This window comes from Sceloporus occidentalis, unplaced genomic scaffold, assembly GCF_023333645.1.
Source record: "Sceloporus occidentalis isolate IW3139 unplaced genomic scaffold, rSceOcc1.0.p SCAF_5, whole genome shotgun sequence".
Lineage (NCBI taxonomy): Eukaryota > Metazoa > Chordata > Lepidosauria > Squamata > Phrynosomatidae > Sceloporus > Sceloporus occidentalis.
This window is the reverse complement of record NW_028316985.1, coordinates 81,682,211-81,709,043: the sequence shown is the minus strand read 5'-3', so window position 1 is coordinate 81,709,043 and position 26,833 is coordinate 81,682,211. Positions and strand designations below refer to the sequence as shown.

The 26,833-nt window shown below is 38.7% G+C and overlaps 1 protein-coding gene across 3 annotated transcripts in view; it reads right to left on the bottom strand.

The window, feature by feature from the left end:
* Window positions 1–1,729: 1,729 nt before the first annotated feature.
* The window catches only part of BCAP29 (B cell receptor associated protein 29), a 26,061-nt gene continuing 957 nt past the window's right edge, over window positions 1,730–26,833 (bottom strand). For all 3 annotated transcript variants that reach the window (XM_089524515.1, XM_089524514.1, XM_089524513.1), the window contains exons 2-8: window positions 26,110–26,217; window positions 19,983–20,083; window positions 17,337–17,487; window positions 15,976–16,111; window positions 15,128–15,239; window positions 5,481–5,581; window positions 1,730–3,979 (exon numbers count right to left, since the gene is read on the bottom strand). In XM_089524515.1, coding sequence (XP_089380641.1) covers window positions 3,941–3,979; window positions 5,481–5,581; window positions 15,128–15,239; window positions 15,976–16,111; window positions 17,337–17,487; window positions 19,983–20,083; window positions 26,110–26,201 — 732 coding nt within the window. In that variant the 5' untranslated portion in view covers window positions 26,202–26,217 and the 3' untranslated portion in view covers window positions 1,730–3,940. The remainder of the gene's footprint in view (window positions 3,980–5,480; window positions 5,582–15,127; window positions 15,240–15,975; window positions 16,112–17,336; window positions 17,488–19,982; window positions 20,084–26,109; window positions 26,218–26,833) is intronic.

The window sequence follows — 26,833 nt, the reverse complement described above, 5'->3', positions numbered from 1 at the left end:
GCTACAGGGATGCTGGGAGGTGGAACAGACCTTGATTCCACTCAGCAAATTACATCTCTCCACTACCCCATTCTTTAAAAGGGTCATGTTGGGATCATTTAATAGTTTGGCTATGATGCCTGAATCATTTTAGCGCCATCTGAAGTCGTGTTGTCCCTAATGGCGGCACAGACTTGTGCACACACTACCATTAGGGACAATGTGGGCTTGAGCATCTGCAGATTTTGGTATCTTTGGGGGGTGGGATCCAGAACGGATCCCTTGCAGATACTGAGGTCCCACTGTATTTAAATCAAAATTGTGGGGAATTATATACAATTGGCTTCAAAGATTAAATTGGTGGTATTGAGATGTCCAACTTATATATACTAAAGGTAAAGGTTTCCCCTTTGATAAGGTTGTCTAGTCATGTCCAGCTGTAGGGGACAGTGCTCACCTCCCTAAAACAAGGGAGCCAGCTTTGTCAAAGATGATCCCATGGTCATGTGGCCAGCATGACTAAATTAATTAATTAAGACTAATTAAGAATTTTATTTTCTGGTGTGGGATCAGAAGTTTGGAAACTGAAAGACAGGATGAGTAGTGTAAAGCCAATATCCAGATGGGAGGAAGTCAGTAAATAAATAAACTTCCTACTATCTGGATATTGGCTTTACTTAACTCAACCTGTCTTTCAGTTTCCGAACTTCCGATCCCACACCAGAAAATAAAATTCCTAATCCTCATTATAGCACCATGATATTCTATAATCTCATTGAAACTACCTTTTACCTCAATAGTTTTATTATTCACTAGTTTAAGGGACATGGTGGCTTGTAGGAATGGAGAGTACTAATGTATTCTAATGTATAGTTTTTTGGTGGGTTTTTCAGGCTGTGTGGCAATGTTCTAGAAGGGTTTCTCCCTGATGTTTCACCATCATCTGTGGCTGGCATCTTCAGAGTATATGTGTGTGTAAAACAAACAAACAAACAAACAAAACTAGACAAGATCCTAAAGAATAAATATATACAACTGAGCTCTAAATTTAGAACCATCCAATTCATTGTATTCCCGATCAACATTTATGGACGTGACAGCTAGACAGCGAAGACAGCAGACAGAAAGAAAATAAACTCATTTGAGATATGATGCTGGAGAAGAGTGCTGAGGATATTGTAGATGGCCAAAAATACAAATAGGTCCTTGAACAGATCAAGTCTGAGTTCTCCCTGGACATCAAGATGATCAACTGAGGCAATTGTACTTCAATACATCATGAGAAGGCATAAGTCATTAGAAAAGACAATAAAGCTAGGGAAGACAGAAGGTAGTAGAAAGAGGAAGATTGCATGCCAGATAGATACTCTATTAAGGAGGTCATAGGTATGAATGTACAGAAACTGAGCAGAGCAGTGGAGAACAGGGGGTCTTGGAGATGTCTCACCCATACATAGGGTTGCCATGAGTGGGGCTTGGCTTGAGGGCAATTAACAACTGGTTCTTTAATAGCTCTCCTTCTCATGATGTATATTCTGTATTTTGGTTGGCTAATAAAGGTATCACCGTTTTTTTGGATTTGCTTTTTGGGGTTTTTTAAACAAAGAAGTTATTCAGTAAGTGAGTCTGAATCACAGACATGAGAATCACAGACTTGCAAATTAAATTATCTGGAATTAAAAGTGGACAAAAGTATGCATACACTCCAGTATCCCATATTCATCACCACCCAGTGAACATCAGTAATGAGTGACAGCTTTTAACATCCAGTTTTAATGGGTAAACTTGGGATTGATACAAGAAAGGCAGGCAGGCTTCATTGATGGTGGAACATTTATATTCAGATCCTCAGTCATCTTATTTTCAGCCCAGTGCATGTTACAGAAAACACAGCTGGATACTATAATGTAAAGATTTAAAACATCTATTGACATTTTGCAAGCACCAAAAAATAGGCTGAAAATTTCCTCCAATGCATTTAATGGGCTAGTTTTTGACAGCAAAGGTCACAACAAGTAGGCTAAATGCCCTATTATTGACCATGTAGTTTACATTTTTCATAAACAGTGGTTTAATATTATCTTAGTTTCTAAGTATTTTAAAACAAATCATTCAAATGCCAGGTGAATGCAAGGACTCAATTTAGACATAATTATACCCAAGGCAGTTTTGTAATTACAACTAAATCTGAATGATTTCAATGAGTTTATACTCAATTCAAACCAGAATGCTGAGTGCCTGTCCTCTATAAAGGTAATGCTTAGTATAACTGCCAGAGCATGTAAGACCAGTTTATTTGTGTGTTACCTAGTATGAAAATAGCAAACATCTGGGTGTAGGTTTTCAAGAATTTATCAATGAAAATTTCAATTAACCAAAACCCCAAAATCTTGAATTCACTGATATAAGTATTTTCCCTAATAAATCCAGAAGCATGAAATTCTGGATATGCAAGGCACTTTAAGTATCAGTATACAGAAACTGAATTCCAAATACGTTCATTTTTATTTTAAAACTTACATAACGAATATTGGCAGACGAATTAACCCGAACTTTGTATCAAGCTAGTTTTATGCCCCCATCCTCAAATTCCAGTGTTAATATTTCAGTGTTGCATGAACAAAAGAAAAACAGCCATTGGAGTTTAAAATCCCATTTTGGCAGTTATACATGTAAGTCAAACAAAGATTAAACAGTATTTTTATTAACAAATCAACATCCAAATAAAATGCACAAAAAAGATAATCTTTCAGCAGCAAATAATGTAGATTTTAAGGGGATTTTAAGTGCCTCCAGAACACGGTAGGGAGGGAGGGAAAGGGAATGCGCCAAAATCACTGCCTTGTCCTCTATCTCCACTAGGAAACCTTTTCTGAATTCTTATTCCTTCTCTGTTCATGAAGGGTGCGTTTGGATTTAATCTAATATAATGCTGTATAACGTTTGTATATAACTTACAAAACAGGATATTACAAGCATCCTACTTTGTAAGTTGTATACAAATGTTTTTGCAAGTATCATCCATTATACAAAGAAAACACAATGACACAGGGAAGTTTTTAATGCACGTAAACAAAAATATGAGGTATAATGAAAATTTAAACTGAGAAGAACACACAAAACTATCCTCATCTATGCAACCAGATGTGTGAACTTAAATCTAGTTTTCAGTTTAAAGAGAGTAGTCTGCTCTAGGTGGGTCTAGCAACTGGATTTAAACCAGTGCCCATAAACTCTATTTTAATACGTTTATTGATTGTCAGATTATTTATCCATATGGAAACGCCATGCTCAACTATGTTTACTCATCTAGCAGCCAGGTTTGATGCCTGATGAACACTAATGGATTGGTTGACTATAATTTCATAGATTGATGTAACCTGTAAGGTCTATAACATAATCAATAGTTGGCGTAGAATTATCATCCTTTTTTTGTTTCAGTGGTGGATAGGAAATGAATGGTTACTTTAACAATTTCTATTTCAAACTGATTTATTATGTGTCTTGCAGCAATAAAAGATATATTGCAGTGGACTTCTGATACTTCACTTACTGGTATGGATCCAAATAATGACACAGATGTTTCTGTTCACCCAAGTGAGGTGTGGACTTTTTTGAACAACATTTGTAAGTCAAATCTCTTTTGTAACTAGATGCAATTTGTGATAAGCCAGAAGTCTGCTGCATGCCATGCAATGTGTGATATGCCATAGGCATTTTTAAAATCAAGAAGAGAAAACAATTCCCTGCCCTCAGCCATGACTAAAGTAGATTTCGTATTTTTGGTACTAGTTTCATTGCAAAATAATGTATTTTTGGCAACCAACAACTATATGAATGCAGCATTTTTCTTGAAAGAAGACAACTCTTTCTGCCACATAACTTTGAAGTGTAAAGCTGGGAACAAGTGACAACTCACACTGATGCATATTTATTAAAAGCCAGTGTCCTTGTAAGGCATTTATTGGGATTTCTCCTTATGTTTTTCATTCAGACTGCCCTGTAAAATTAAGGAAAAAGACATGAGAGAAAAACATAGGTAAAATTGTCATTATGCATTGTAACCTGCACTTCACTCACAAAAGGCAATTTGCATCCTGGTGAAATCAGAAAGGTATGAAAAATGCTTTTGCTTGTAAGATCAGAGGTTTTGCTTGTAAATTCAAACTCTATGTAACCACTCTCTATGTAACCAAACCAAACTTTATGTACGGTTTTTCTGTCAGAAGGTAGAATGAATGGTAGGTAAATGGGACCTGAAACAAAATTCTGCCAAGTGTCTCCACCTTCTTGGAAATATCCTTGCTTTGGGCTCCTGCTAAGTTGGAGCAGGAACCTTGCAACACTCCGTGGTAGGTAAGAGGGAGGCTGAGAAAGGGAGGCAAACAAACATCCTGCCCCAATACCTCTCCTTGCTGTGTTATATATGAATAAGAATGTCACCATTGGTAGCAGCGCAGCCATTGGTGGTGATGGGTCCAATGTAGCCCCCTTCCTTTGAAAAGTTGCTTAACCACAGGTTAAGAGCTTGAACCAGGGAATTCAGCTGTTTCTTCCCGCTCCATTATCTTCTTTCCATTAAGCTAGGGCCTTAACATAACTGTGTCTCAACTGCTTCTAACCATAGATATATCTAAATCGATACATTTTCAGTCAGTCAGATTTCTAATTCCAGAGATAGGCCATGTGTGAACTCCCAGATGTTGTCAGACTGCAATTCCCAGAATTCCTCACCAGTGGTACTATGCAATCCAATATCTGAAAAGCCATGCTTTATCTACCCCTGCTTTAGACTGGACTTGCCATCCCCACGGCAGAAGTGAAAGCTACCTCACAGAAAACAATGAAGAAATGCATGATTTTAAGGTTGTTATTAGTAAAAGGTGCACCTCCTAAAATAAAAGTGAGACAATACAATCAAAGGGCTGCAATAAAGCTAGCACTAGGTAAGATCACCTTCCTGATATAGCAAATTGGGAGTTACCATTAGGGGACATAAAACAATCATTTATGTTGTGCAGGACAGAATAAGTCTTTCCCCAAGAATCAATGAAAAATCATTGTTACAACCGGACCTATGAAAATACACGAAACAGTGATTAAACATCGCCCAAGATTCATTTCCCAATTCACACAACCTGGTTCTCAAGCATTCTCAGAAAATAAAATAAAATAAAAATAGTAAGGAAACAAGCTCTTTTAAGTTTTACCCTTTTCCTCCTCTGCATTACCATTCTAGGAACATCATGTTAATCAAATATTCTTGATAAAATAATTCGGTTTTCTTTTAAAACAAAGTAGGCTCCATTCCAACAAGTGTTCTGTGGAAGTTTAGAGCTAAAGTATTCTCATTATTCTGAAAAAACATGTCCAAACATACACAAAATTAAAGATTGTTGTTTGATAAATTCTCTTTGGATTCAACATGCACACACACAAATCATTACTGGCTTGATTTCAAGATGTTCTGCTTGAGTAAATCAGCTGTCTTGGCCACCTACCTTCATTTTTTGGTGTTCTTCTGTGAGGTTATCATACTCTTTTTTAAGGTCTTCACTTTGTTTTTTAACTGCAGTCATTTCAGCTGCACTCTTGGTGAGAGCTGTTAAGACACAGGAATAGTATTATTCAACACCTGTCATCACATTTGGACAGAATATTTTTGCATTAAATGGTTTTTTAAAAGTCTTTTTTGTTTTGTTTTATGTTTTTAACAAAAAGCTAAAAACTGACTGCTGGCTGTTACATGCCTGAGAGTCTTTGTCAGCACATGAATTATTTTGATCTAATTGTATATTCAAAACATTCTAATTACTCAGGAGGAAATAACTAAATATTGTCAAACAAATCAGTTTATGAGATGAAAGTGAAATGCCAGTTCAGATGGGAGGATGTTTACAGGGCTTTGAGACATGAGGAGCTTCTGCTGCAAGAAGAAACACAATGGACAGGGAAAGTAACTTTAGAAGTGGAACAAAAATGGCATCAACTTACTACATTCATTTTATGAAGTTTGTGTTATTGTGAAGAGTATGGATTCGCACATTAGCATACACTTAGGACATGCTTGCTGTTGTTAACTGCCTTTGGGGTGACACCAACTCACGCTGACCCTGTGGATGAGACATCTCCAAGACTCCCTATCCCCTATTGCTCTGCTTAGGTCCTGTAAATTCATAGCTGTGACTTCACTCCTAATTGAGTCTAGTGATCTAATGTCCAGTCTTGCTCTTGTTCTACTTCCTTCTATCTTTTCAGGAATTATTTTCTAATGAGTCATGCCTTCTCATGATGTGTTCAAAGTATGACAGCCTCAGTTTGATCATCTTGGCTTTCAGGGAGATTTCAGCCTTGATCTTTCAAAGACAGCATTCTTCTCCAGCACCACATCTCAAATGAACTCCTTATCCTCTTTCCTTACTGTCCAGCTCTTGCATCCATACATGGTGATAGGGAATACAATGGCTTATATGACTCGAACTTTAGTGCTCAGTTTTATATCTTTACTCTTTAGAAACTTGTCTAGTTCTTTCATGGTTGCCTTTCCCATTCCTAGTCTTCTTTTCATTTCTTGACTGCAGTCTCCTTCCTGATTGATGTTTGATCCAAGGTACAGGAATTCTTTTACTATTTCGATCTCCTCTTTGTCTAGGTTGACTGTATTTTATGCAGACATATTAAGGTTATATAAATGAACCTGCCTTGTTCCAGAATATCTTCCAAAAATAAGAATAAAACAGTTGGAAGAGACCACAAGGACCATCCAGTCCAACCCCGCGCCATGCAGGAATACTCAAAGTGCCCCAACAGGTGGTCATCCAGCTGCTGTTTAAAAACCTCCGAAGAAGGAGACTCCATCACAGTCTGAGACAGCTAACAGCTCTTACCATCAGGATGTATTCCCTAATATTTAGGTAGAATCTTTTTTCCTGTAACTTGAATCCACTTCTCTGTGTCCTAGTGGAGCAGCAGAAAACAAGCTAGCTCCATCCTCAATATGACATCCCTTCAAATATTTAAACATGCTATCATGCCACCTCTTAAACTTCTCTTCTCCAGGCTAAACATACCCAGCTCCCTAAACCATTCCTCACAGGGCTTCCAGACTTTTCACCATTTTTATCTCTCTCCTCTGGACACATTGATGAGACCTGACCAAAGCAGAATAGAGTGGTACTGTTACTTCCCACTAGACTCCTACTGATGCAATTTACAATCCCATAGGCTTTTTTTTTAGCTGCTACATCACACTGTTGGCTCATGTTCAGCCTGTGGTCTACTAAGACTCCCAGATCCCTTTCACATGTACTGTTGTCAAGCCAGATGTCACCCATCCTATATCTATGCATTTCATTTTTTCTGCCTAAATGTAGCACAGTATATTTCTCCCTGTTGAAATTCATTTTGTTAGTTTTGGCCCAAGTTTCTCATCTATTAAGGTCATTTTGAATTTTGATCCTATCCTCTGGTATATTAGTTACTCCTCTTAATTTGGTGTCATCTGCAAATGTGATAAGCATGCCCTCTATTCCATCATACAGGTAATTAATAAAGATGTTAAATAGTACTGGTGGTGCAGTGATTAAATGCCGGTACTGCAGCTACTCACTCACAGACCATAAGGCTGTGAGTTCAATCCCATCCAGGGGCTCAGGGTCAACTCAGACTGGTATCCTTCTGAGGTCGCTAAAATGAGTACCCAGCTTGTTGGGAGCAATTAGTTTACAATTATAAACCGTTCAGAGTGATATAAAGTGGTATATAAATGAAGCTGCTATTGCTACTGGGCCCATGACAAATCCCTCTGGCGCCCCACTAGTCCCTTCTCTCCAGAATAAAGAAGAGCCAGTGGTGAGCATCCTTTGGGTTCAGTGGATCAACAAATTACAAATCCATCTAATACCTAAACTATGTAGCCCACATTTTACTAGCTTATTTGCTAGAGTATCTGGGGGACCTTGTGACAGGCCTTAGTGAAATCAAAATATGCTACATCCACAGCATTGCCTTCATCTACTGAGCCTGTAATATGTACACTTTAGAACACTTATCTAGTTTTAGGATACATTATGCATTATTCCAGCAGATACCAAGAGCCTACTACACAATTAACCTTGGAAACAATTCAGGATTTCAAGAGAAGCCATACTTTACTTACATACTTATACATACTTTATAGCACATGTTTATGCTAAAGACAGAAACATGATATTTGGCTGCAAAATCATCTTTTTGGTAATTTGATCCAGAAGAAAGTAACTACTGTCTGTTTTATGGAAGACGGGCAAAGCATTTTGGTTGTAACTAAAAACAATCCTATTGCTAAACATAACTAAGATATTTAGAGATATTTGTAGGTGAGGAAATAAAAACATTCATTGCATTGTTACTATGTTTTGACAAAAATATACTGGACAGGATGAGGGAGTTCTAAGCAGAATGTCAAGGTCCAAGGATATGAAAAACTTTCCTCAGTCCTGGGTTAGAGCTGTAACTCTGAAGAAGTTAGGGCGTGTGGGGTGGGTATGAAAGAACTGCAGTAAATCATGCATATATAAGATGTTTAGGGATGGTGTCTCCAAAAAGAACAGTTCCTAGGAAAGAATATATTTGTTTCTACAGCACTGATGTCAGCCTCACTTCAGCATGTTTTAACACAGTATTAAAATGACACAGTTGGCCCTCCAGATCCATGGATTCTGCATCTATGCATTTAACCCTCCATGGCTTAATTTAAAAAAAAATCTCAAAAGCAAACCTTGATTTTGCCATTTTATATAAGGGATACCATTTTACTACATCATTGTGTATAATGGGACTTGAGTATTCCCAGATTTTGGTATCCATCAGCGACCTTGGAATCAAATCTCAGCATATACCAAGGGCCCACTGTATTTAAAATGCCCCCAAATGGTTGGAACACCCAAATATATTAATGCTAATATGGAATTACTTCTTCCTGAATTAAAACAAGGTCATATCAGTTAAAATTTCCTATTTTCACTTCCCTTAGAGAGAGGTAGTAACTCTATGACCAATTCCTGACAGGTTCATTGAAATGATGCAGAACTGCTATGAAAACTTTACTTCAATTTCAAAATGTTTCCATTATATGAGGTGTAAGCTGGAATTCTGAAGCTACTCAGACCTTAACAGATTAACTGTATTTTACTGAGTGGAACAACTAAATTAATAGCACATAACACATTTTGCTACACATTTTGCCAAATAAAATAAATGCTCTTCAGAAGGGGTTGGACTGGATGGTCCTTGTGGTCTCTTCCAACTCTATGATTATATGAACTTAGCTGAAGATAAAACAAAAGGAAGTTGTTCAGCAGCAGTACCTGGAGCATGGCATCCAAAGGCGGCAGTGAAAGGGACAGTCTGGGACTTTGGAGGTAAAATACTTTTGTTCTCTCTACTTTTGCTTAAAATGGGAACACTGGTTGGCAGATAAATGCCATTATAAACACTTGCCAGTACAGTGGTCCCTCCACATTTGCTAGGGTTAGGGGTGAAAGACCCCCGAGAATGTGGAAAAATCACAAGTAAATAAACTATTCTTTTAACCTGAGAGAACATCTCTCTAGGAATCTCCACATCCTCCAGCGCAACTCTATGATCAACATCTGCTAGAAGCTGATCACAGAATCATGCTGGAGGACCTATAAATGTCTAGAGATGTGTTTTTTCTAGGAACCTTTAGGTTCTCCAGCACAACCCTATGGTCAACTTCTGGCAGAGTTGCACTGCAGGACTTAGAGATTCCTAGAGAGAACATATGAATCAAAATGGCAAATAATCAAACCCACAAGAGACAAAACTGCAAATGTGGAGGGTCAACTGTACAGGCATTTATTAGCTATCTGTCAAACAACTGAGCACTTCTGCATCTCAAATAATTTTATGGTGGTGTAGAAAGCCAAATCTCTGACTTAGAAAACAAGGGTTTCTACTGAAAAGGCAATATGAGCAAAGCAGTTGCCAATTTTGCTACGACTTAGGATGGAATCCAGAGTGTTTAGATCCAGGGTGCCAGAGATATTGTGCAATATAAGCTATAATAAGTTGATTATATATAAAGAAGGAATGAATTTGGTATTTTATTTGCAATGCTGGGTTCCACAGAGGAGTATATTTGCTTGAAATTATTAAAAAAAAAATCCCAAAAGCAAATCTTGATTTTGTCATTTCATATAAGGGACACCATTTTACTATGTCACTGTATTAATGGGACTTGAGCATCCATAGATTTTGGTATCCACGGGATGTGGGGAAGTCCTGTGGATACCAAGGGCCCACTATATATATAGGTACTAGAGGTCTCCAGACAAGATTTTGGTTAATAATATCTATGAACAAATAAAATGCTGTATTAGCAGTAAATCCCCCACATCTGTTTCCTGTCTTTCATTCCCCAGCACAATCCCTAAGTCCATTCTTTCCTCACTCTTCTACCCCACATCCTATTCCTATCTTCATTTCCCCCCCTTGTGGTTACCACTGTAGAAGAAGGAGCTGGGCAAGCCTGGTTCAAGTCAGCCAACCAAAGTTCAGGGAATGCTGTGAAGGGTGGGGTGGGGTGGGGGACTAAGGGGAGAATGAATACAAAACCGAGGCTTCTCTCTGACAAGGCAAACAGGGATTAAACAGTTCAGAGGTTAATGTGTGATCTAAATGTGTATTAATAAAGTTCTGCTTGTTTATTCTTTTTTACAACTGTTATCTGGCTGTTCCTATTAAATTTTGATAGTCTGGTCATGCTTAGCAAAGTAAATCCACTGAACAGCACTTCCACTAGTCCATATAAGGGTCACTTTGAGGCCCAAGTGCCCAATTCAGGGAGGGATTTTAAGGGGAATGGGGGCAAGCTAAATGAAAGCAGTCCAAGTGTTGGAATAGCAGGGCCAGCCTGGAGAAGGGATCGCTCACATCCACTGCCCTCTCTCTTGTCTCTCTTCTGAAAGATGGATGGTCTCAATGTCTGTGTATCCTTTGAGGATTTCACTGACTGCAGACAAGTCATACAGCCTGAACCTCAGAAAAATGAAAGATATAGAATGAGCCCTGAAAAACAGCATTTCACAACTCTATTCTTTTATGACAACACTGATGCAGAATTGATTAAAAAAAACTCTCCTTGTCTGTTACTTTTCACATTTTCCAAAACAATTTTCAGAATCTGGGCATAATAATAACTTCTTTGTTGCAACATTATAGGTTAAATTGTTTCATTTTTAAGCCAGCACAGAGAAACTCTATGGTAAGGAGTTCATCTAGGAGAACAATGTTCTTTCTATGTTTATTTTGTATACAAACCATGTCTGTTTATAAGAGCTGGCAAACATTGTGTAAACTTTCCCTCCTCATTCTGAATGTCATCATCTTTTTGAGAACACCTTACGTATACAGAAGTATGTATTCAAAACTTACATAGGTTTATTTTTAAAATATATCTCCAATATGAAAATGAACAGAGACACGAATGAAGCACTACTACTTTTAAACATTTCCATCAGATATTCAAATATTTGCATACACAAAATGTCAGGAATCGTTTTTAAAAGCTCAGTACTACAAGGCCAATATTATTCCCTTACTTCAGGTGACAGAGGGAAAGAAATGGTTTGCCTAAAGCCATTTAATGATTTAATAGCTGAAGAGACAATTGAATTCAGAACTTTTTAACATACAGATTAACCATTATAACCATTGTGTTACGTTCGCTTTCATCCCTGCTTACATGTTTCTGTAAGATATGGTTCTGCAGTATTACAGATATCACTCTAATGTATGTCAGGCAAAAGGAGCATATTATCAGGTTTTGGGGCTAAAATAATGGATTTTAATATGACCTATGAATAAGTCGAGGGTAAAACTTAGGGGCATGTAAATAAAGGATGTAAAGGATGAAGCATAGGAAAACAAAGCCAAAGAACTTACAAAATTCCATTAGACATCACTATTTGCCCTCATAAAGTTGGATGGATGAGCGAGTGGAAGGAGGTAAGAGCTTTCAGGGCAGATTAAACTCTTGCCTTTCACCAGAGGGTGATATATATGTATATGTGTGCATGTGTGTATGATTTAAAGTGCAGTATTTACACTGACCCATGGATAAGTCGATTCAGATTTTTCGGGTCAATTTTTTAACCTAAATTTCTAGACTTATATATGAGTAACTGAGGAAAGAGTATTACTGGGCTCACTAATTATATATATATATATATATATATATATATATATATATATATATAATTTAAACATATGCATAATTACTATTGCTGATCTGTCTTACACCATGTTGCATAAATTTCAAAATTACATTTATCAAGTTTTTACTTGTGAAAATTAATACCAGGGTAAAGAACCTCACTACACACATGCCATTTTCCTCACCTTCCACCTCCTGTACTCTAAGCCTCATATGTCAGAACCTGGCAGGAAGTGCTTTCTTTCAACCTAGGCTTCACTCTAGGTAGAAGTGCTAACTTCCCATTTCCTAGTGGCAGCAAAAGGAAGGCTGTGGAGCTCCCCAAATTAAGAGCACTAGATGGTGAAAGAATGCTTTCATTCAAATCAAGCCCACCTTGTAAACATACCCTACACCCCTCCTGCTTCATATGCAGTGTCATAACTAATATCTAGAGTTGGGCCTGTTTCACAATGACCTGCAGAAACTAGAAGTTATATACATGTTGGAGTTTATCTTAGTTTGACTGGAGGAGATCCAGAGGCCTAGATAAAACTAAGATAAACACTACATGAGTTGCTGATCTCCTCGTTCCTACCCCAAAAGTGTTTTGCATTTCCATTCAAAGCAATCAGTGACTATGCCCTTTGTTCTACCTTGTGAAAATGTGCCAATACACCCTTGCAATCAACCATTCGGACCCTTGTGTCAGTCCCATGGGAAAGCCATTAAAGCATTTGTCATACTGAATATAACACAAAACACCTCATGAGGGTATGAAATAGGGTATAAATATCCACCCCAGCCCTAGTTACATTATTCACAGACCAGGGCTCCTTCTGCGCAACCCTCAGATGTGGTCACTCCAAGCTTCATGAACCCCTCTAGATCGTGCTGGACAAGCACTGCATTTTCCAATGACCTCTCTTCAGGACCAGCAATTATCCTCCTCTTCAATCCCCAACTTTTCTCTATCCAACCTTCCACACTTTCCTTCAATAGCCTTGTATGATTCTTAAGTTGCCTCAGTTCTGTTTGTGTGCACCCTTAAACATTTCTAAATAAAACACTTTATTTACTAAAACTGGAGCATTCTCTGTAGTTATTAATGGTATATACAGGCAAAAAGTCCCTTGCACGTATTCTCCTCTCACAGGTGTCCTCTGAACTCCCCCCCCCCCCCAATTTCAAAGAGATGCTGACATTACCACCTTTTAGGTGTCCCCCTACCTTTTAGGGCAAAAACCTCAGTCATGAAGACATGCCTGTCTCCTGTCAATGGGAACTGAGAGGAAGAACCATTTAGCACATTCCCCAATAAGGGGGGAAGAGTTGGTGAGCTGTGTTGACTTTCATAAAATGTTGCATATGGCTGGAGGAATATGAGCAGTTGTTTGAATCTCTTCAACCTAACTGGAATGTCTTGGGAGCAGTGGCACCTGGTACTATGCACTCTGTTGGCCGCCTAGGAACACATGCATGTAACTTCCTTCTGTTACTCCAGTTGAAGAGGGAAGAAGCTTGGGGCCATTCCATTTTTCAGCAAACAAAATCCCTGGCTTTCATAGGAACAACTGGCTATACTGACAAATTCCACAAACTTGTGTGGACTATTAACTATAGTGAATTCTAACTATTTTACTCATTAAGATAAAAACACCTAATGTCAAAATTGGAATTCATGATATAAAAAGCTGCATAACTTCCTACAATTAACAGGCTTTATTTTTAAAATGAGACTTGTGGATTAAGTCAATCAAAATGACAACTGGTACAAAACCAAGGTACTGTAGATGAAATTACAGCCTCCTTCTTTATGTGAAATAATAATGCAACTACATAAGGACTGCACGTTTTGAATATCTACAAAGCTTGAACAAGGGAATGTATAATCAGCTGAGAAGTTCACCAGGAGCTAAGAAGTCACTCTTTCAGGTGAACATATATCGGATTGCTGAGAGGCTGAAAGAGCACTTAGCATTTGCTGAATAAATAACAGGATACAAACTTTTAATAGTTTATTATTTTTAAGCTACCCCATAAGTTTGAATAATCAGAGTTACTCATGCCAATTAATTGTAATATTCCATTGGCTTGAGAATATTCAGTAAAGCCAGTAAAGGAGAGAACTATTTTAGTTTGTTCTTTGAACCTTAGATGTATTAATAAGTTTCCCTTCAAAATACAACATGGTTATGCAACATTCTGTACATAGTCAAAGATCTTTATATTTCTTGTTTGATCGTCACAAGGTCAGAAGTAATGTTATTCAAGACATTCATTTCAGCCCAGGAAATACTAAGAAGTGCAACAAATCTCGCAAGATCCAGAATGAACATAAATAATCAAGAAAACTCTGCTTTCATCTCAGTGTTGTTTCATCAAGACAGCCCAAGTCAAACAGAGAAACTAATAACAAGGGGGACCATGTTACAAGAAAAAAGGCACCATAATCATTTAGACTATCTTTTGTTTCTACTAAAGCAAACATACCTGTGATACAAAGAATTTTGAACAGTTTCTTATGGTGTACATAGCAAAACTGACCTCTTAATTCTAGCACAAGTAACCAATCCCAGATCCAACAGTCTGCATTTCTAGCTTTTCTGTACTGTTGGTTTCTTTGTGCTATGGCACAACACAACTGAAAGCCATCAAGTAACATTATATTGGAAAAATAGCTGATGAACATATAAAGAGCTATGCCCCTTCCTTTTTTTTTTTTTAAAAAAAGAAGGTATATTGTGTTTTAATGGCTAATGAAGAAAACTATATGAATGTACCTGCCAATCACTTTAATCATCGCTGCACAAGTCCCAACTGAAGGAAGAGGGCCAGGCTGTTATGATACTTACTGTGACTCACAGACCAATTTTAATGTGAAAAGCCTATGCAAATAATATTTCTTTGCATAGTATATTTTGCTGCACTGTGGAATAGCAAAACACATACCGTGTGAATATTTCTTTAATTCTGCTCTCAGCATTTTCACTTCTTGTTTCAGTTCTTCATTTACTTCATCAGACAAACTTTCACCGTCACAATACCTTTTTTTTTTCAGTGCCTGCAAAGAAAATAAAATCCACGTTTTCCATGTTGTTTCCAGGTCAACACATTTCAGTACATATAACTGCACTTATACCTACCTCTTGCCCCCCTTACCTGTTCCATCCTTGTGTTCTGTCTATTATTAAACTTTATATTATGTACTTTGATAAAAATCTGTAATTGTGTGGTGAAATGCCATTTACACTCATGTGCACTACATAAATGCTAAAGAACAGAATGGTGTGTTCCTTCTTTACTTGGGGGGGGGAATCACATGAACGTTCTCAAAAATCCCCACAGTTCTAGTTCAGAAAATCTATGAATGAATTTGATGCTACTTCATAAACAACAACTGTTGTTGTTGTTACTATTATTGTTAATATCCCACCTTCCTCCCAGTATGGACTCAAGGCAGCTAAGTTCCCCCCATGGTTTGCAGTATCTGTATAAAAAGTTGAAGAATGATGAAGAAGTATAGCCTCATTCCTTCTTTGGGGACTTTGGACAAATTGATGCAGTCCTCACACACAGTTTTTAAAAACGAGCTGTTCACAGGGTCTAATTCACAGAACTGTTTGAGATAACCAAGACTTGTTCAAGATTATGTGTTGATATGAACAGACAGGACTGATCCAATCACAATAGATTGCCTAAGCTTTCTGGTGCAAGCAAAGGAGTCCTCTGGATCCAAGCCACAGTGTTGAAATGCACATATAAACAAATCAAAAAACACATTTAACTATGCAACATACTTTCTGCAGTTTTTCATTCTCTTCCAAGTATTTCTTTGCAACTTCACTGGCGTTTGCTACTTCTGTTTGTAGAGCCACCTGGGTTCTCATCTCCTTTGCCAACATAGTGATGAGGAAAATGGTACGTCTCAGTACACTGTGAGAAGTTTTTTAAAAAGGCATAAATTCATGTGGGGAAAAACAGCATTATTAATATAGGCATAATTATAATTGGGGTTTTCTCCCCAAAGTCTTCACTTTTTCATTTTAAACATTTAAAATTCTGTGTTTTTTAATTGGGTACTAAGCTTAAAGGTGCCCTGTGTTGAAAAGTCAATTGTTTTTAGCTTTTGCTGTGGATAACATTACACTGTGAAGTTTAAGTAAGATCCTAGACTGGACAGGTGTTCAGAAACACAGTTATTTCACTGTTGCAACTTAAAACACCAAATGTGAGTTTGAATTGTATTGCAATATTTTTGTCATTATTAAGAAACTAAAAATAATTTGTGACAATTCTACAAGTGCATCATGTTTACAGCCTCTCTTTATCTCTGGTTTATTGGCAAAACTATTTTACTACAAAAAGTAAAATGCATTTGTCACTAGAGGTAGCCCAGCATTAAATTAAACCAACAGAGAAACCCTATACCTATATTATGCCAGGATCAGAGATATGCTGTGGCTGTACTGGTGGAAATAGTGCCATGGTCATGCGGACTCTCCCCAAGACTGGGAAAACACACATGAAGGTGTATAAAACAACTGTAAAAGTAACAAAACATAGTTGTAGATTGAAAGGGGATAGGAACAGCATCCTCTATGCTTCCCCCTTTTCACCAAAGTCCCCACCTGTACATCTTCACTGACAAGAGTGGCTCCATCAACAGAGCATTTTGCCATCATAATAGCACATTTCGTGTTCTGCCAATGTAGCTGAACTTTACTGAATTATAGAATCTCAAAAAGCAGCTCTTTAGTACAGAACTGGCCCATGAAAATCTTGTAGAAACCATACAGGTTTGAGAAACTCCATATGGGGTAGCACCATCTTTTTTTCAGGTGGGAGAAGGAATTCTGGAACAATCAAATCTACTATAGGCTTTCTGAGATACTGCAGGCTTGTGAAAAAACTTTTAGTCTGGAAGATGATATCTTTAGAGCAAGAGTTAAGAGTCTGATTTCTCTCTTCTATTTTACTTCCATGTAACGCACTTAAATAGTCTTCTATATTTCTCAAGCATTTATAAGCAATAGCTTCAATAAAATTTGCACATTTTATTGTGCCTATAAGACTTCAGGCACAATCCATTCTCTTTTCATTCTAGGCTGAGTTTCTTACAAGGAAGCACAGAATAGATTTTTAAAAACATAATACTTACAGCCAAAGAAAAAGGGAGAATCCTGAGAGATAAAGATTCCGTTGAGCTCTAAATAGTTTCATTTGAATATGATCAAATGCATTGGGCATTGTGTGTGAAGTTTTCTCACTTGATTGAAGACTGGAGTACTTCCTCACATCTCTTACTGCATCTGTGAATAAAAGAATAAATGTTGGTTTCATTTGTTTTTTAATGGCTTCTTTTATCTTCTAATTCAGTATTACGTGCAACACACTTTGCATATTACTTTTTCTTAAAGGCAGTGTCAAATTATACAACTGAATGATATAAGAGCAAAACGGGAGCTGGAAACAAGATTGTGAGAAAGCTGATATATAATAATAGGGAAGTGTAGTATAAAATGTGGGGAGAGGTGGATCAGATGGAAAGGTCTTATGGCAAGCTAGGATCTGAAGTGAGGAGCTGGCGGTTTTAGCAAGACAGACGATTGTGGGGAGAAAGGAGAGCAGAACAGAGTAGGGGGGGTGGATCAGTAAGAAAGGTCTTGAGAATGAGGCTGAGGGATTGTGATGGCAAGCAGGGATCCAGAGTGAGGGGCTGGTGGTTTTAGCAGGACAGGAGATTGTGAGGGGAAGAGAAGCAGAAGGAGTGAGGAGTAAGAGGTGGATTGACAGGAGGTGTCTTAAGAATGAGGCTGAGGGATCATGGTGGCAAACTGAAAAAAGGAGATAAGAACTGGAGACTGTTAGCAGGAAAGGAGTCTACTGTAGTCATGTTGGTGGGGGAGCTTATGATATTCATAGTTTTTCTACTTTTGTGGGGGTGCTCCACCCCAACCCCTATGAATGTGGAGAGTGAACTGTAATATCACACAGAAAGGACAGGGAAATTAGAACATCTTTTTTTAGAATTCAAAGACATAGCTATGTTAGTCTGGTATGCACAGGGATTTTTGCACCTTTGAGACTGAGAAAAAGAAGTTGGTAGTATAAGCTTTTAGAGGCTACATCAGATACATTGAGTGATGTATCTAGGAATAGAGCTTTATAGCTGAGAATGAGCAGGTTGTATGTGTGCATAGCAACAGTAATGCAAAACTTGTGGGTATGGTGTTGAGTTTCAAGAATGGTCACTGAGAGGCAAAGGCAGGAGAAAATATGTTGCCTAAAGCATCTAAAGAGGCATATATAAAAAAGGCCTTGTTTTCTTTAAAGTAGGGAACTATATACTTGGGAGAGGTTTCTGGGACAATTTGTTGTTATGTGCCCTTCAAGTTATTTCTGACTTATGGCAACCCTATCATGGGGTTTTCTTTGCAATATTAGTTTGCGAAGTATGGCATGGCCTTCCTCTCAGGCTGAGAGTGTGACTTGCCCAAGGTCACCCAGTGGATTTCTGTTTATCGTTGAATGGCAGGGGGAGGATTTGAATCCTGGTCTCCAGAGACTTAGTCCAACATTGAAACCATGCAAGCTCTCTTTCTGGGAGCATATTCCTGCTTTAAAACATGGCTCACGCTCCCCGCAAACTTCTGCCAACCCCAACTTAAAAGGAATGGCTTTTTGTAATACATACTTAATAGAATCACTTCACCAATACAGGCTCTTATAGCAGAAAGGAAACAGTACAACTAACATTATAATGAAAACACAGCTTGGTATTTAGCAATACTTTGGAAAGAACATGGCATTTTCTTCTTCCCCAATATAAAATCCAACCAAGGATGTCAAAGACTTTGTTGCAATTCCTCTAAAGTGCAATTCTCCAATATGGCAATAAATATGAAGGTATTTAGGGATACATCTTCTACCATGCCCAATCTCTCACCATGCCCAAAAACATCTGAAGGACATCAGACTGGAGGAAAATAATCAATATCATGATTGTGGCTGTTGAGAATTTTTGACTTCAACCCTGGAAATCCCAAGCGGTATAGCAAAGAGCAAGTGATGATGGGAACTGTCATCCAAAACTGTCACCTAAACAGAATGCAAAACATTTCCCATCCCTGTTCTACAGAAACTAATTTCCAGAAACCATACTGCCCAGTTGTTTGCTTAACTGTATTAATTTAAGAGTAACTTTAGCTGGCATAAAACCACCAAAAGCACTAGATCCCATCTACTCTTGGAGGCTAAACAGGTGTCAGCTCTGGTTAGTACTTGAATGGGAGACCACCAACTAATACCAAATGCTGCAGACTATATTTCAGAGGAAGGAACTGGCAAAATCACCTCTGAATATTCCTTACCTAAGAAAACACTATGAAATCCATGGAGTTGCCATAGGTCAAGAGGTGACTTGGAGGTACACACACACACAGCCATAGTACTGGCCGAAAGCAACATAGGGATACATGGAACAAGACTGCTTTAGTATTTCCTAAAATAGACATAGATGTATAAAGGGAAATAGTGCCACCTGTTGATTCTTTTAAAATCACCTCTTGCTACAGGTAATCAGTAGGTTCTCTTGCCAAATCTTAAACTTGTTTTGTGATTTGATGAACATGCATGTTTTTTCTGCAGCTCAGCTGATTCTGCAGCAAAAGCTTTTTGGTTTTTTGGCTTTCCTTCCATGTGCACCAAAATCAAACAACTGCCCAAGCATACATGTTTAATTTGTTAGTTACCATGTATCCAGTGCATGTTAATGCTAATAGTGAAAAACAGTTTTCATACTTACCAAGAAATAAAACAATTAATAGAACTATAATAGTAAGGAATGCCTTGTTCCAAATGTTTGCAAGTCTACTCCACACAGTGATCGAAAAAACCTTCTGCCATCTGTAAAACAGAAATTGCAATGTTTCAAAGAAGTTTAACATGTGAGAAGAGATCTATGTAAACCTTTTCATGGCCACAGCAAGATGTGATTAATTATTTTTCAGCAGTTCTTTAAATCATAGTAAAGCTTACTATTAAAATATAATTTTCACAGTTTTAAATAAACAAGAATATTCTGAAATAAATATACACCCTATTTATTCAACCTGTACACAGAAAATATTGTACGCAGAGCAGGCTTAGACTCAGAGGCAGGAGGAGCTAAGATTGGAGGAAGGAACATTAGCAACCTTAGATACACAGATGACACAATACTACTAGCAGAAACCAACAAAGACCTGGAGCATCTATTGAAGAAGATCAAGGAGGAAAGTGCCAAGGTTGGCTTAAACATCAAGAAAACAAAAATAATGGCCAAGGAAGATCTATAAGAACTCATCCTAGAAAATGAGAAAATTGTAATAGGTAAAGGTAGTCCCTTGACATGAATGTCTAGTCATAACTGACTGTAGGGGGCAGTGCTCATCTCCATTTCTAAACCTAAGGGCCAGTATTGTCTGAGTACTGCTTGGTGGTCATGTGACCAGCATGACTCCACTGAATGCTGTTACCTTCCCACTTAAATGGTACCTATCCATCTACTTGAATTTGCATGCTTTCGAACTGCTAGGTTGGCAAAAGCTGGGACTAGTGATAGAAGCTCACCCCACCATGCAGCACTTGGGCCTCGAACTCCCAACCTTCTGATCTTGCGATCATCAGAATTGGCATCTTAACCACCAAGCCACCACATCCATATGTTGTTTCCATACAGTGGACCAAATATTCACTGGAATGGAGACTGCAGTCAAGAAATTAGAACAAGGCTGGGATTGGGAAGGGCAGCAATGAAAGAACTGGGCAAGACCCTGAAGTGTAAAGATATAATTCTGAACACCAAAGCGAGGTTTGTCCAAGCCATTGCATTCTTCCTCATTATATATCCATGTGAGAGCTGGACAGTGAAGAATGCCAACAGAAAGAAAATAAACTCATGAGGTGCTGGAGGAGAGTGCTGAGGATATCATGGACAGCCAAGACAACAAACAAATGGTTTGTACAACAGATCAAGCCTAAACTCTCCCTGGAAGCCAGGATGACTAAACTGAGGTGTTCATACTTTGGACACAACATGACAAGGAATGAATCTTTAGAAAATACAATAATCTTAGGAAATATAGACAGTAATAAAAAGAGAGGGAGACCACATGCCAAATGGTTGGAATCAATCAGAGAGACGTAAAGTCGAAGGCTTCCATAGTTTTTTGTGGGTTTTTCAGGCTATATGGCCATGTTCTAGCAGAGTTTCTTTCTGACGTTTTGCCAGCATCTGTGGCTGGCCAGCCATCAACACAGAACAATACACATGCAAATCACTCCTGCATTCCCAGGCTCACACAGTATATATATATATACACCCAATTTTTCCAGGCAAAGCATTCTCTGAAGATGCCAGCCACAGATGCTGGTGAAACATCAGAAAGAAACTCTGCTAGAAATGGCCACATGGCCCGAAAAACCCACAAAAAACTAACAGAGAGACCACAGTCCTGAGCCTGCAGGATGTGAGCTGAGCGGTGGGGAATAGGGTTAGACATCTCCAAGAATCGTGATCAACACAAGGGCAGTTAACAACAAGAGATAGGTTTACTGCACCAGTGGAGGCGCCAGTATTTTCTAGATCTGCATAGAAGAGACGGGTACAGCTTTGCCTATCACATTACAGCTGCACTAATGAGAAAAGGCATACCTTGTAGATTCAAAGGCACTGAATTCCAACCCTGTTTGTATCTAACGAGACTAGGTGTCTTTAGCATCTACGTTTAATGAGACTAAGTTGCTGCTTTCAGATCCTCTTAAAGTGTTACTCTGAAGACAACAATCCCTTCATGTCTGTATTTAGATCACACCTTTGATTATCTTGTTAGTAAAATGATCACAGTAACGTCAAAGAATAATCCTTATCCTTGTAACATTAACCTGATCCAAAAGAGTTCATGCAGCTGTATCCCAAGCATATCAAAGGAAATTAAGTGTTGTATGAACATGTAGTTGGGACTAAGTATGAATAAACCCATTAGAATTTATTTCTAGTAGTAGTGGTACTAGTGGTAACCAAAGAACTGCAAGTGCAAGTTTAAACTGTATGCTTTTAAACTGATAAATGATTTAATATATTTTAGTTCACACTCTCTCAGCCTCAGAGGACGGCAATGGCAAATACCCTCTGAAGAAATTTTCCAAGAAAACCCTAAAATAGGTTTGCCTTAGAGTCACCATTAGTCAAAAATGACTTGGAGTCAACAACAAATAACAAAGTTTCTTTACATTATTTTCATTATTTATTGTCTTACCTGATTTTATTGTAGCCTGCCCTGAGATTTTCAGCTATAGGATGGGATAGTAATATATAATATTAATCTGCAATATATAATATAAGTGATAAGTAATATAAGTTATACCTGTCAAACTCCTTTTTTTATGTCAGGGGTAGGAATTATTTGGGTTTCTTTATAATGTTTGCATGGTTGATTTGGGATGGCTGGTTGACAGCTGATTTAAGATATTGTCTTCTTAGAACAGGGGTTGGTCAGCCTCAGTCTTAGGACCCATACAGACAGGCCAAAATAAAACTGCTTCAGGTCACTTTGAGGTATGCTGTTTAAATGCTGCATGCGTCCTAAGAGGCCAGAAGCTGCACCAAAGCCATGCTCCAATCCTAAAGACTGGAGTTAAGCTTTGGCGTAGCTTCTGGCCTCATAAGATGCGTGTGTCATTTAAACAGTATGCCTCCAAAGTGACTCAAAGCAGCTTTATTTTGGCCTGCTTGTTCGGGCCCTCAGTCTCTGGGACCAGATGAACTACATCCAAGGGTATTAAAAGAACTGGCAAATGTAATATCGGAGCCATTGGCAATAATCTTTGAGAACTCGTGCAGAACAGGAGAACTCCCAGCACACTGGAGGAGGGCATACATTGTACCCATCTTCAGAAAGGAAAAAAAGAGGATCCTAACAATTATCATTCAGTTAGTCTGACATCAATACCAGGAAAGATTCTAGAACAGATCATTAAACAGAAAGTCTGTGCGCATTTAGAGGGCAACGCCACAATCACAAAAAGTCAGCATGCATTTCTGAAAAACAAGTCATGCCAGACTAATCTGATCCCTCCTTTCTGATAAAATTATCAGTTTGGTACATAAAGGGAATGTTGTAGCTATAGCATATAGTGATTTCAGTGAGGCCTTTAACAAGGTTCCCCACTATATTCTGGCAAACAAGGAAGTAAAATGTGAGCTGGACAATGAAAACGTGAAATGTATTTGGAATTGGCTGCAGCAGCTAACAATCCCAATGAGATTCTAGGCTGCATCAATAGAAGTATAGTGTCTAGATTGAGGTAAGTAATAGTGCCACTCTATTCTGCCTTGGTCAGGCCTCACCAGGATGATTGTGTCTAGGTCTGAACACCACAATTCAAAAAGGATGTTGAAAAGCTGCAGCGTGTCCAGAGGAGCACAACCAAAATGGTAAAGGATCCGTAAACAATGTCCTATGAGGAGAGACTTAGGAAACTAGGTATGTTTAGCCTTGAGAAGAGAAGGTTATGATATGGTAGCCTTGTTTAAATGTTTGAAGGGATGTCATATTGAGGAGAGAGCAAGCTTGTTTTCTGCTGTTCCAGAGAATAGGACCCAGAACAATGGATGCAAGCTACAGGCAAAGAGACTCCACTTAAACATTAGGAGGAATTTCCTGACAGTAAGAGTTGTTCAATAGTGGAACACACATCCTCAGAGAATGGTGGAGTCCCCTTCTTTGGAGATCTTTAAACAGAGGCTGGATGGCCATCTGTCAGGGGTGCTTTGATTGTGCAAAATTGTGTAGAATGCAAAATAGTTCTGCATGGAAGGGGGTTGGACTGGATGGCCCTTGTGGTCTCTTTCAACTCTATGATTCTATGATCTCTCACCACTGGCTACATTGGCAAGGACCTCTAAGAGCCACAGTCCAGCAATAACCAGAGCACCACACATTTCTCACCCATTTTATATAGAAATCTGGTTCATCCAATAGTCTGTACTCTTCCTCTGTCTCCAAAAAATGCATCTTCATTCATGCAGCTGCTGTTGGGCAATGAGCAGCTACTGCCTTCTGCAAGTATTATGTTGTTTTGCTGTAAAGTTGTAAAGTGGCAATCTCATGCTCATTTTACTGGAAATAAGCCCCACTGAACTTATTGAGATTTATGTCTGAGTAGATGTGTACAGGATTGCAGTGTCTGGCAAACTGTTTCTTTCCTTTTTCACCTATTCACCTGGTCCACATTTACTGTAAGAGACAGCTTGTCACACCAGTTATTTTTGTTTTACTTTAAATTCCACTGATTATTAACACTGATATTATATCGTGTCTTATTACATTCTGTTAGGAGTCTATATACAAACAAGCACAGTAGCTGATGGCAGCTGCATTACTGTGATTCAAGAGAAACCACTAATCAAGCTGCTGATGCACCAAAGTGCTCCCTGTTAACTTCCCTGAATTTCCTAATGGAATTTTGCTTACCATACACTTTCAGATTTTTCCAAAAATATTGTGGCATACTGTGTATGCTTTGGAGAAGTGGAATACGATTGTTGTGTGCCTTCAAATGGTTTCCGATTTATGGAAACAGCTTTTTTTTTACAAGATTCATTCGGAGGGGTCTTGCCTTTGCCCTCCTCTGAGGCTGAGAGACTGTGACTTGCTAAGGCCACCCAGTGGGTTTCCATGGCCAAATAGGATTCTGTTGTTGTTGATGTGTGCCTTTAAGTTGTTTCTGACTTATGGTGACCCTATAATGGGGTTTTCTTGGCAAGATTTGTTCAGCAGAGGTTTTGTCAATGACATCCCCTGAGGCTGAGGGCATGTGACTTGCCCAAGGTCACCCAGTGGGTTTTGTGTCCAAGCTGGGAATTGAACCCTGGCCTACAGAGTCACAGTCCAACACTCAAACCACTGCAATGCTCTAAATCCAATTGTCAGTCCCAACTAGAGTAGACTCAATCCACAGAAACCTGGCCATTCACAGTTAGGCAAGTTTCATAGATTTTTAACCCACAGACCAAGTCATATTTGGGGTTAAAAACTAGATTTGACCATAGATTCAAATTAAAAAACAAAAACAAACCATGAGTGTTTGCACATCTCCAGTGGCATTAGAACAAAGGCTTAGTCACACTTGAAAGTGACCATTATTTTAATTAACTGTTTTCAGAAGACCCAGCTCTTTTCTCTCTCACTCAGAGATCAAAAGATGGGTAATTATGGGCAAGTAATGTCATTGTTTTAGTATGTCCTATTTTGCACTGCAGCTCCCCAAATTCCTGATTACTGGCCCAGCTGACTGGGGCTTTTGTAGCCCAAACGTTACCCAAACTCTCCAGAAGCACGAAGGTGGGATCGTCCATCACACTTCTGAAACGTTACTGAAGCACTCTCGTTTTTCTTCCATCAACCAATCGTTCACGGAGAAGACATTTTTGTAATAACAGGATCTTCCGTTATTATAAAAATGGCTTCTCTGTAAACGATCAGTCAACGGAAGAACAGCAGAATGCCTCAATTACGTTTCAGAAGTGCGACGGATGATCCCACCTCCACACTTCTGCAGTGTTTGGCCAACATTTGGGCTATGATCACCGCACGGCAAGTCCCTCATGTAATAGAGTCCTATATTCTTCAGTGCGACTTTTGGTTAAAGTTGACCACAGAATTGTGTTGGAGGACCTAGAGATTCCTAGAGAGATGTTCTCTCAAGTATCCCTAGGGAGAACATATTAATAATATCTGTGAATAATCAAAGCTGCAACTGTGGAGGGACGAGTGTGTTTTCAGTTGTTAAGTGGTAGTTCTCACTCAACTATACAACACATCTCTTTTATAAAACACAAACACACACAAAACAAGGCAGCCATTTCACAGGCCACAGCACACTCTTACCTCAGGGGAGAGATAATAGGGATGCAGAGGAATAACAAGATCACTATTTCTGCATACAGGAAGCCTGCCACAGCTGTCCACTGGAAGGTCATCTTGTTTGTGAGGGCCCTACGGAGAGAAGGAAGCTCCATTAGCTCACCATGGTTTCAAAACAGAACCCCAGCAAAGAGGAAGAAAGGAACATGGAACTCCTTTCCCCGGACGCGTCCTACATCCCCACCTTTCTGCCCAAGGAGGAGCTCCAAAACATCCTCCATTTTGAACATTCCTAAGAGGCACCCACTGACATTGCATAGGAGTAGATTGTAAACTATGGGATCGTTCCCACTGTCACAAGCTCCGAACCCTGGATCGATTTATATGCCCCTAGTTCCCACTGGAAATGGGTTCTCATCCTCATTTGATCGATTCCAGTGGGAAAAAAGTGGGGCAAATGCCAAAAGCCCGAGGTATTTTGGTAGCCACTTTTTAGCGGTTCTTCTGCTAAGAATTGATCCCGACCTGGATAAGGAACCCAGGGAATTGTTTTATTGTGGCACCAGATCTCTCTCTCTTTCTCTGAGAGGAGGCTCAAATGACTCCCAAACAGTACAGTTAGTTCCCAGAATTCCCTAGGGCAGTTAAAAGTGGTCCTCAAAGTGGATTATTTCTGCAGTGTGTCTTGGACCTTATGAAGCGGTATAGAAATGTCAATGCTTTTGCAGTTAAAAGCGGTCCTCAAACT